Consider the following 11,933-nt stretch of genomic DNA (forward strand, 5'->3'; position numbering starts at 1 on the left):
TGTTTAAATGAAGACTTTGCACAAAGTAACTCAAATGTTTGTATCAGTAGAGTGATTCAGCCCCTAGTCAACGTCCTCAGGCTTTGTTGTCTATTTTGTGTAAACATAAACAAGCAAGCTTATGTTTTGGTTGTGTAAAATGCTAAAACCAAGGATATTCCTAGGAGATGTGCTCTCTTTCAGCTACAGACATTGTCCAGGCAGACACCTTTCTCAGATAACCTGTATACTTTGAAGAACAGGAATATTGGATGTTAAAGATTTTAAAATGAGGTTAATTTCTCTGAGGGACTGTAAGACCTGCCATCTTTTTTAAAAGGATTTATAGCTGGGGAATTTTATCAGAGCAATTAGTCATAAAAATTGGTATTTTATCCCTTTTACTCTAGAAAAAGAGTTTTCATAAGATGCCTCCATATCAAAACTGATCTTTTTGAAGGTATTGCGGTGCCAGTAAAACTTTGAACTTGAAGGAGAAAATACTATGCTGGCAAACAGCGGGAAATATTTTACAACAAGTATTCTTCCTTCTGAGTTTTAAATTGAAAGTGAAAAAAGCTTGTACCTCTTATGAGAACAGTTTGAATGTTTTTAGTAGGATCATTACTTGTGACTAACATTAACCTTTCTATAGCAAGCCTTGTTCTTGTTACATGAATAAAATAGTAAACTAATGGAGTAATGGTTTACTAATAAAAGAATCGATTTTATTATATACATCTGGTTTTAGAAAAAAGTAGCTGGAAAGTTGATCAGTTGTATTACATGACATGCAGTAAGATGAAAGTCTTACTAAGGACCGATGAGGAAAAAAGACTGAACTTTAATGACTTTTAGTTTACTATTTTTCTTGTGTAGCTGCATCAAACGCTCTTGGAAGAGTTTCATTATTTTTCATAATTGTAAAAAGACAAAAAGCAAGTGGGAACAATTCCTCCAAATGACTTTCTCCTTATTGTGAAAACAAACAAAAAGAGCAGGGAAGAATATTTTCAAAGCTGTACTTTGAACACATTACCTTAAATACAACTTTGAACACTGTTTTGTTTTGTTTTTGTAGTATTTTCATGTCATGACTTACTGTTCTTGTATTTAATGAACCAAACTAAAATACAGAAGTTTTTAGATGATCACTATTTTTGTGAGGCCACCAGTATTTATCTAGAAGATACTTTGTACGGTTTCACAGTATTTTCCAGACAAAATTGAAACCAAAGATAAAAAATATTTTTTCACCTTTCTAAGTTCTTAGATGGTCTGCAAAAATATTATCACAGAGGTTCAAAACCAATAATCTTATAGCTAGTATATATTCCTGAAAGCTGTAATTTGCATTGACAGGAATGCTTGCTCACAGAGGTATCACTTCCATTTTTTAAAATAGTTTAGTATAGGACTGTTTAAGAATTTATATCACTAATCTTTTTAGAAGTTAGAGTGGATGAGCTTCACTGATTTTTCGCTGTCAGGTGTGTGAAATAAGCCATTCCCCGTGGCGTGGGAAGCAATGGTTCTTGAAGGAAAACTGGAAAGGAAGAAGTTTCAGCTTGTGATGTTTTCTTTATTGAGATACATAAAGAACACCTGAAAGGTCTTTTGTTGTTTTTAAACTTCTAAGCTTTGGGGGGAATTTAACATTAGAAATCAGGTCTTGTTTCCCATTCTTTGCTTAAGAGACTTTAAGAACAACTGGAAAACAACTAGGATTAAGACTTCAAAAACGGCAGAAGTGTATCCTCACTGAAACTAAACATTAAAAAAGCTACTGATAGAGGTTCTCTCACACATTGCTTTGTACAAATTCAGCTATGCTTGATTAAATCTAATTAATAGTTCCAGTTTTCCAGTATAGAGACATCCTGAGAAACACTTAAAAGTGGGTACCTTTGATAGTGACTCAGCTGCTCCTAAATGGCGAATAAATGGATGCCTATTTCCATGTTCTTTGAATGGAGGAAAAAAATAACTTTTATTTATGCATCAGAACAAAAGCAATTAAATATGACTGGAGTGCTTTTCCATCTAAGGTCACTTGTAACATTGCTGCAACAGTAAACACTGATGTTAACTTTTCACATTACTTTTGCATTAAAGTTAGGCACAAAATACTGGCAACATGACAAAAAGACTTCACTCCTCAAGACATTTAGCATTTCCTTCCGTCATCTGAGTAATTTGTAAAAATTACTATTTCTATTCAGGAAGCAGTAACCCCCACACACATAATTATAACACTGACACAGCAGAAATCAGGTTTCTAACAAGTTTTACACGTAATCCTTGTATCTACCATGTACATGCTGAGGTTGATCCAATAGCATCTGCTGAAGTACAATGCTGTTTTTCAGACTGAACCTGAAAGGAACCAAAGGCTCCTCCAGTTTCACCACGTCCTCCAGCAGCTAGTAGCTGTTACTAAGTGAAGTGTAACTTCTCAGGTTTGAATGTTTAGCTATGCAAACTCACCTGAGTTTTAGTGTTGTTTTTTTTTTTGGGGGGGGGGGGGGCGTGTTTTTTGTTTGTTGGTTGGTTGGTTGGTTTGTTGGTGGTGGTGTTTTGTTTGTCTGAAACCCAGAGAACACTTGTTGCTTATGTGCAGAGACTAGGGTTGGCCATACAGTCCATAAATAAGCAAGTCTTCCAATAGCCGAAAAGTCCTTCTCTAACTAACTAACCAATGAATAAACAAATAAATTTTAAAATACCCCAGTTGCCATCAAATTTTTGTGACTTGAAGTGGTTACTCCTGATGGGTAAGAAACTAAACCAGTGTGACAATCATAACTGATTAAGTAAAATGTGGTAGGATTGTGCAGTTACTCTGGGGCTCCTCTGCTGTCACCAGTGCTATGCATCCCAGGTTAGCAGAGCTGTAGGGGAAGGACAGTAAAGGACATGATGACTTTCAAGACCTGTATTTTGTGTAGAAGAATTAATTTTGACAATAGCAATACAGATTTGCATGTTTGCTTATTCCCTAGAATCTAGATGTCTGAAGGGTTTGGTGTTGCAAAATTGATTTTTTTAAATTTGTAGTTTCAGACCAGCACTTTACATACAGTGATGTAAGAGTAGAGCTATAATCCATGCTTCCTTCTTCAAAATAAGTACATTATGAACTTTAGGACATTTTTATATTTTCACATCCAAAGGTTCTTACAGAGACAATATATTTATCATCTTACTTGAAATTGTCTTATACTGAGAACAAAACTAAACAACATTACAGTTACTTATTAGGCAACATCATAGACCAGGTGAATTTTGACTGAAGTGGCAAGAAGGCAGATATGACTGACTATTTTCAGAAAAGAGTATGTCATTTCATTACACAGAAATTCACATTATACAGACACCAATACTATATATATATATATTTACCTATATATAGGTAAATTTTGGCAAAACAGAGCACATTAAATATTTCTCAATCTTTAGAAGACAAGCTATAAAATACTACATGTGATACCAGAAACCAAGCTTCTACAGAATATGCACAAATACAAGGTAGACTTTTGGAAGTCACAAAACTCTAGATGGGAAGGAAAAACACTTTTTAGATAGAGATACTTAAAAACAGAGATATATACAATACCTTGAAGGCAAAAGTATGTTTCTGGTTTGCAACAAATTCAGGCTTTTGCTTCAAATTAGGTAAAATAAGGACTTTGAATGCCCAGGCAAGTATCCAAGCTGCTGGACAGATTTATTTAGGAATGTCTGAGCAGCAAGACAGAGCTTGTCCCAGGCATGGGTGTGCGACCATAAGCACGAACCAAGACAAAATCTGTCTCCGACCATCTGTATCCTGTCTTGAAAAGACACCTAGACCTGTGGCTGGGGAGAAGGATGATGTGTGTGTTCTGGAGATCAGGTTGTTGAGAGTCTGGAACTGCAGAAAGCAACAGAACCCAGTTCTGATAGAGACTCTGCCTTCCCCCACCCCACCTTTTTTTTTTTTTTTTTTAAATGAGCAAATTCCAGCACTCAAGTAGTTTGATACACCCAAACTGATTGACATGCCTATCTGAGGCTGCAAGCAGGGTTTGGTCATTTTACACCAGATGAGAGAGAACCCCTTCACGGCTCCGTGCTGGATCGCTGCCACATGTCATGCGCTGAAGTCCAGCTCTCAGGATCAGAGCTGCTGACTCCTGGTGGGCAGCAAGGCACCTCCAATGGGTTCCCAGTCTTTGGAATTTCATGTGTGAAGCTACATATGCAACAGTACTCTGTGAGTTTTTTTCTTAGTCTTTGTATTGCCTGTTAACATGCAGTGAAGCCACTGGAGCCAGAAGATGCTGCTGGCAGACACTTGTCCATGCTCGTAGCACAGGCGTGACACTGTCAGTGTCTGGGGTCTGTGGATACTGCACAGCTTGGCCACAGCCACGCTTTGATGTCCAGCATCACAGCCAAATGCTTCAAGTTCCCAAAATTCACTTGTACAACATTTTTGGGTGGAGAAAGAGTCTATGTATTTGGGGAAACCTTGCAGGGATATTATTTCTAGCCCAAAAATGAGAACTGCAGTGCCTAACATCCTTTGTAGATTCAGTCTGTTGTGGGCAAGGTTTCAATGCTGAAGTTGAAAATATTATGAAAACAATATAATAAATACTCTTCCATTTACAGAAAGCAGCATCACTTAGTTAGACAGGTAGTTAAGCCTATCTTTTTATGCAGTATCTAAGATATTTAACTCACTCCAAGACAGAAAGCCTCATGCTGCAGACCTGCTATCTTTTCAGAAGTGTAACAGTTAAATAGTTAGGCAAGTATGTACATATTGTAAGGATTTTATAAACCTTCATTTCTCCTGTTAAAAATTCAGTAATTGCCTTATCTGTTCAGTTTGTAATGACTGCCTCCTTAGTAGCATTTTTTTACTTTTGGTCTCCCTAGAGGAAGCAGCTACTGCTGGTTGTAACTGTTTTTGCCCATAAGAAATCACCCCAGAAACCTTATTTAGGAAACTAATATCTGGAACTGGGGGGTGTGGATTCATATTCAGTGGTGGAAGAAAACCTGGTCTTGTCTGAGCAAAGTGATCCAGTAATAAAGCCCCTGAACCCCGTCTTTCTAGAACAGTCTGATTTCTTCTGCTCAGGGGAACAGGAGGCATGCTCTCATATAATTCTCTAGAACTTGGTAACAAAGAGTGAGATGCAGAGGTGATCTTTTTCTTTCCTATCACTGACTTAATGTCTTCTGCAGCAGCAGGACGTAGACTAGTAGTTAACTGAGAATCAGAGCTGTAATGATTTGCTCCTAAATTTCTTTTCTGGATAATACTGCTCAGGTCTGAAATGAAGCTGATCTGTCCTAAACTGGAATCCTCACCCACAGGAATCCCACTGGGGAAAAGCTTCTCTTCACCATAAAGACTCTGAGAGTTTAACTCATCATATGATGATTTCTTCAATTCAGTTTGATCAGTAGCTTTCAGTAAATGAGCAGCGTCTTTTATGTCAATACTTTGGTGTCTGGTAATGAACCTCTTTGATAAGGCAAGGCCATTGATTTTAAAAGAGAGCTCTTCTGGAGTTACATCCTGAATCTCTCCATGTAAAGAGGCAATTTTACTCTGGTGAAACAGCGGAGAGCTCTTTATCCAAGGTTCGGAATGCAGCCGCTGCACTTGTGCCAGCTTGGAAACCGCATTTGTTGAACTGGAATTTCTCAGTGAAACTGACTTAGATGGGTTGTCTGTGCTTCTGGGATGGTCCAGATCCTTAAAGCTGAAGAGTGCACTTTTAGTTTCATTGGAGCTTGAAAGTGGGGGTGGAGATGTTTTCAGTTCTATTTCGGATGGGGATGTGCAGGCAGCTGGGGAACAATGCTCACTGAGGTCCACAGGAGGCACGTTTAAGTATTGCTTTGTTGTTTGCCTTCCTGATGGAGACTTGTCTGTTGTGATTATGATTACCTCTTTTCCTCTCGCTTTGCAGGCATTGAGAAGAACTTCCAGGGTCTCTTTGTCTTCAGAGTTTATTGCGTACACCAGCGCAGAGCTGTTAGAGTGATCTTGTAGGCCTGGGTCAGCTCCGCTTTTCAGTAGCAGAGAGACCACCTCAGGCCCTGCTTTTTCTAAACAAGCATGCATCAAGGCTGTCTTTCCAGACTTGTCCTGTATGTTTGGATCTGCCTTGTTTTCCAGTAGATATTTAACCATCTTTGCCTTGCAGACACTCTGGGCATCCACATGTTTCGTCTTACAAGCAATCATTAAAGGGGTTTCACCTCTGTCGTTGCTTTCGTTGATGTAGGCCCCACCTTCCAGTAACAGCCTGGTGAGGCGCAATCGGCTCTGGTAGACAGCTCTGATCAGGGAATTCCCATCTGTCGGCAGCTCCACGGTCTCATTCATGGCACTTGTCTCTCAATTACACCTTCCTAACTGCTGAAAAGAACACCTGGTGCTCAAAGAAGACAAGGAGGCCAAAAAAGAAGGAAAAAAAAAGGAGGGAGGGGAGGTGTCAGCTTTTTGAATTGCTCCTGTAAACTCACCACTACTCTGTGACAAGAGGGAAGATAAGGAGGAAAATAAAAAGGTAGTCTTGCCTCCTAAACTTCAAGAAATACGCTAAAAATTTTAAACAATATTTAGCTACACTTAAAATATTTATGGATGCTTAATACACAGCTGTCCCTTTTTATTTTTCAGACTGCTCTTGCTTCTGTCACAGCCTGACAAACAAGCTGCAAAAAAAGTCGAATTCTCCACACTGTGATGGCTTTATACTTACTATACCCAAGTGGCCCTGCTGCAGTTGTACCGCTCCTGATTTGCATCCGTGGAAGCAAGAACTGAATGAAACCTGCAGCACATTTTTCACTGATATGAGTTACTGTGTCACATTCACTTTTTCTTTCTCATAAAATGACAGTGCTAAATGTCTAGAAATTAGTGAGGAAAAACAAATTCCAAGGTATAACAAATAAGAAAAGTACAAGCACTCTTTGTTTGTTTACCTAAGAAGTAACCGTTAAATAGTTGGAAGATAAATATTAATGTCTTTTATAAAAGTGGTAATATTTGGGGAAGCACGCTACCTTCCTTATGCTGATTCGAAAACATACTAGTTTGAGTGAAACGGCATAAATGAAGTGATGCAGGGGCTATTGCATTTGTCACGAGGATCAGTAGGCTGAGAGGTGTCCACTGCCTGGGCACAAAGTATCAGCTCTAAAAGAAAAGAAGTATTTGACAGCATCAAAGAAAATCTGAAGGTTTCACTTGAAAAAATTATGAGCTCAATGTGATGTAAATAATGAAAGGTCTTGTATGAATATACACCCACATACATGAAAACAAACAAAAAAAATGCTTTTAGTTATGTGATTGTTTACCTATGTGGAGGGAAAATCTTCAGAGCCAAAATAAAAATCAGTATTTAACAATGGGCAGAGCACTATAACACCAAAACAGGAATACACATGGACATGAAAACTACATGTTTATTTACAAGGTATTACTAGAGAAATAAAAAATGTTTAATTGGCTTAACTGCAAAGGAAATGAACATATGCACTGTTATTTACCATTGAAAGCACTAGTAATATTTTGCTGAATAACTGAAAAGAAGCAACTTCATTCTGGTTTTCTTCAATATTGGAGTTTTATTTCCAAAATCAAAGAAGAGTATCAACGTAGTTTGTTCTAAAAGTCCAATAAACAAAAAAAGTTAGTTGAAGTACATACACATGAGACTTTTATCTCATATACCCCCCACCATGCAGTTTAACTCCACAGCAACATGCTCCACAGGCAGAGGTGCGCTTGTTCAGCTGTGGTTTGTCAGCCACAATGAGAACAGTTAGCTCAGGTTCTTCACACTTACCATGTGTTAATAAAATACTCAACTATTATTGATATAGTCATTAGTTGTTGATGTGGTGTAATAAAGGTCATATGCAGCAAGCATTTTAATAAGATACCACAAAATATTTGGAATTTCAGGGGAAAAAAAATATACACAAACACATGTGATGAAGCAGTTTGAGTTTGATGGCATTCATTAATTTCTGGGCTCATGGCCGACACAAAGGCTGATCATTATCTGCATATGACCAAAATCCTATCCTGAGAAATTAAGGGGGACCAAAGAGGGCCAGAACTTCTCTGTCCATTCTCAGGGGAGAAGACGTCCCACTACTGATCACTGGTGAGAATGGGGACACCACTGTGGTACTATCAACTTTTTTTTTTTTTTTTTTTTACATTTTTATTGATAAAACACTTTTTAAAGTAATTGCACTCAAATTACTTTAAGGATTCATTCTATTATACTGAAAGTACATGATTCAGTATTGTCTATCTCAGCTTTTGTTGATGTGCAAATCACTATTATGCAATGTACATTTTTGACATGTAAAACATTCAAGATTATTATTGTCTTTTTTATAAAAGTATCTGATAAATTGGTGCACTTAGGTGTCCAGAAACAAATTAAACAGAAATCACTTTTAGATAGCACACATGCTAGAATTCTGATGTACTCTCCCTTATTTTTTACATATCTGCAAGTCATTGTCAATTTTACATTTCTTTCATGTTTATCTAAGACTTTTCTGATACCTACCTGCTTGTGTTATCTAAGTAATGGTATGTAGCACTTATAGAAGTCTTTTCATCTGTAGAAATTCTTCTAAGGTGACTGGTGAATGCTAAGCCAAAAATGAGACTGTTTTTCTGATATCTGACCAAATATCACCACCTGCTTAAATGTGCTGTCTCCATAGGCTTTACCTGGACTATTAATGTAAGAGGCATTAGAGTAAGAATAGCCTAAACCAACAGAATTTCAATGTTTGGAGTAGGTTTTGCACTTGGCAGACCCTGTTTTGCCATAGCCCTTCTGCGGGGTCATTTAAAGCTCAATTTCTAAGCACCTTTTAACATCTTCAATAAACTGAGATCTGCAGAAGCTAGAAAAAGCATCCAAGCCTCATTTTCCCATCCACACTTACACAGAATTGCTGTTAGAAAAACTGCAAAACAGACTGTGAGGTGCTTACATCCTGTTATGATGGGATGATGCAAGTACCAAAATACAGACAGGATGCAGAACGTAGCATTGGAAGGAAAAAATCATTTGTAAGAGACTACTTCTACCACCACCACCCCACTCCTGCTGTAAAGTAGGTAACTACACATACGTAGACATATGCACACCCAGACTGATCAAGATTCATCTTTAAGCATCTCTTGACTTCACGGTGAGGAAGATACGACTACAAGTCAGGCAGCATGTGTTCCCAGGACGTTGTATGAACCTGGTCTGGGGAAAGCCCAAAACAATGAAAAGAAAGTGTTACAGATTTGTAAGCGGAACAATATAAAGCAGAATACAATCTTGAATGCTAGGTGAAATAACCATGACTTCGCCTGGAGAATCCATCCATTGCAGGATAATGTGCTCAGAGCTGTGTCATCCCAAAATTGCCACTGTGGGAACAAAATGCAGCTGGACTTCTCTAAGACCCAGAGTGACACTGGCTCAATGGAAATGCATGTGCCCCACCTGGACAGGGTACACCCCGCTCCAAAAAAACAAACAAACAAACAAACAAACACAACTAGTTAAGTAGTTGAAGTGAAAGAACACCATTCAAGCAAACTCCCGAAAATATTTACTTACTTGATAATCTATCACAGATTGATGCTAAACAAATTGGGACTATACATTCCTCAATCTTAATTATCTGTGATGCCAGGAACAACTGCATATGTTACCGAGATCTCAGGAGTGACACAGCTGCTTGTCAGCTGTGGAGATAACCTTGTGCCAAGCTGGCTGTTCAATGAATGATGAACTGTGCGACCTAGTTTATGACAGCAAATCACAGGCTGGTCTGTCAGATTATTCACAAATTCCTGGTGTTATTGTGCAAATTGTATTCCAGGAACACTCCTTCTGTCTGGAAAGATTCATTTTATTTTCAAAGAGCAAAGTTGTCCTGGAGACTGTTCTGAGATGAAGTAGCACGAAGCACCTTTCAGAATGAAAATCGAATTTCGAAAGCAATGATGGTTTGTACCCAAGGAGTGGCGAGGCAGTATCGTGGATTTGTCTTGGGTCCTATCCCGAGGTCTGCCTGGCAGATATAAAGCAATGATAACCTAAAGCCCTATTCTGATAAAGGTGTTGCTGCCTTCAGAGCAGGAAAAGCCACTAAAACTTTTAAGTTTTTGCACTTTTTTTCCTGTACGCCTTGCTTACTGGATTTGTAAGCAGCACTTAATTACTAGGAGAAACTCTGACAGTGTTTTGTTACAGGTAACAACAGAAATAATCACAAAGTTAAGGGGACAAAAGGCTCAATGTTGAAACAAATATACACACAAACATTTTCACTAAGCAAAGGAGTGCTATGAAACAAGGCTATTGCAAGGTATTCCTTCTTTTTTTCCAAAGTTAAAGCCAAATTTTCTCAGTGTGCCCCAGGACTCAGAATCACACATGAGCTCTCTCAGTAGTCTTCAGGGCATTGAAAATCATTCCAGTAAAAGGAAGGCGTCAATTCTCCTCTCTGGAAAAGATGGGCTTAGACAATGAAAGAGCATAAACCTATATTTGTGATTCTCATACCCATCCTAACTTTGTAAATTCTCTTGGTCAGCATAACAAGCACTCTGATTTCCTACATTGTGTTGTAAACACGCTGAGAATTTATCACTAGTGGAAATCACTTTTGATTGAAAAGTCACCGCTATGACACATCCACCCCCCTCCCTAAGCCCCACCGGGGTTGCCAGGACCAAGTCCGCCCGGTTTCAGGACCCCAGCCTGTACCGTGCAACTTTTCACACCCACGAAAAGTCCCACAGTCTCTGCACTTCTGCTGCTTGCCAGCTAGCCGAAGGGCGACCAGGATCTCCCCGCCGCTCTTCTCGCTTTCAGTCTTCAGCGTGCGCACTTCCCAGGAGATTTTGGAGGGGTCCAGCCAGCACTTTTTCCCTGCCACCATGCCTGTCGCCTTCCCAAGCGCTATGTCTCACTCTGAGGTGCTTTTTCTGCGGTCCTGTCACCGTCAGAGAGCGGCTGCAGCCCGGCGGAGAGCACGGGGGGACAGACCAAAGTTTCCTCGGGGGGTCTGCACGACGCTGCACGCCCTGCCTCCAAACCTACCGGCTCTAAGGCTTCTCCCGACGGAGACCTGGAAGGAAAAAAACCTGGGGGACGAGCAACTTCTCCGCAGAGCCGGCAGGGAGAGCGCACCTGTAAGGGGAGGCTACGGCAGAAAGCACGCTGGAAGCTCCCGTCAAGAGCCGGCCGGGAGGGACCGCGGCGCTGGAGAAGAGCCCCCCGGCCCCGCTCCCTCGTTACCTGTCCCCGCCGCCGCTCCTCGGGCGGCCCCCTAGCGCCGTCCCAGCCGGGGCCGGGTCGCACGAAGGCGCAGAGCCGAGAGATAAAAAAAAAAGCGGGTCCTGCCCGCCTTATAAACCGGCTGGCTGCCGGCAGAAAGCCCCGCGGGCACGGCGCAGGGCGGAGCGAGCTCCCCGCAGCGGAGCTGCCGGCCCTGCCCTGCCCAGCCCGGCCCGGCCCTGCCCGGCTTGGCCCGGCCCGGCCCGGCCCGGCCCGGCCCGGTCTCCTCATGGCGATGGCTTCCCTCCCTCCCTCCATCCCTCCCTCCTCAGCCCCACACCCTCTGCGAAGCGGCCTGCCCCACGGCACAGGGCACCTCGCCATGCCCGGGACCCCCCGACCTCACCACAGGGCAGGCTGCTGAAGAACATGGCCGTCACTCCTCGTGGTGGAGACAGCAGCGGGATGCGTTCAGCTGTGGTTACCCATGTCTTCACGTGCAAAGGGAAGAAACAACCCTCCATAGACCCTTCGCCGGCTTGCCGCTTACTACTGCCCAGGGACATGAATTGAGTGGTGTTTAATTTGACAGGTGACCTGTTGCTGGCTGCCCATGGCTAG

At 41.0% G+C, this 11,933-nt stretch overlaps 1 protein-coding gene across 1 annotated transcript; it reads right to left on the bottom strand.

Annotated features, from left to right (window-relative positions):
* Positions 1-1,956: 1,956 nt before the first annotated feature.
* ANKRD34B (ankyrin repeat domain 34B) lies at positions 1,957-11,570 on the bottom strand. The gene has a single exon (XM_040540628.1). The coding sequence runs from the start codon at positions 6,368-6,370 to the stop codon at positions 4,823-4,825; it is 1,548 nt and encodes a 515-aa protein (XP_040396562.1). The 5' UTR covers positions 6,371-11,570; the 3' UTR covers positions 1,957-4,822.
* Positions 11,571-11,933: the final 363 nt, after the last annotated feature.

The sequence above is a fragment of the Cygnus olor genome, chromosome Z, assembly GCF_009769625.2.
Source record: "Cygnus olor isolate bCygOlo1 chromosome Z, bCygOlo1.pri.v2, whole genome shotgun sequence".
Taxonomy (NCBI): Eukaryota; Metazoa; Chordata; class Aves; order Anseriformes; family Anatidae; genus Cygnus; species Cygnus olor.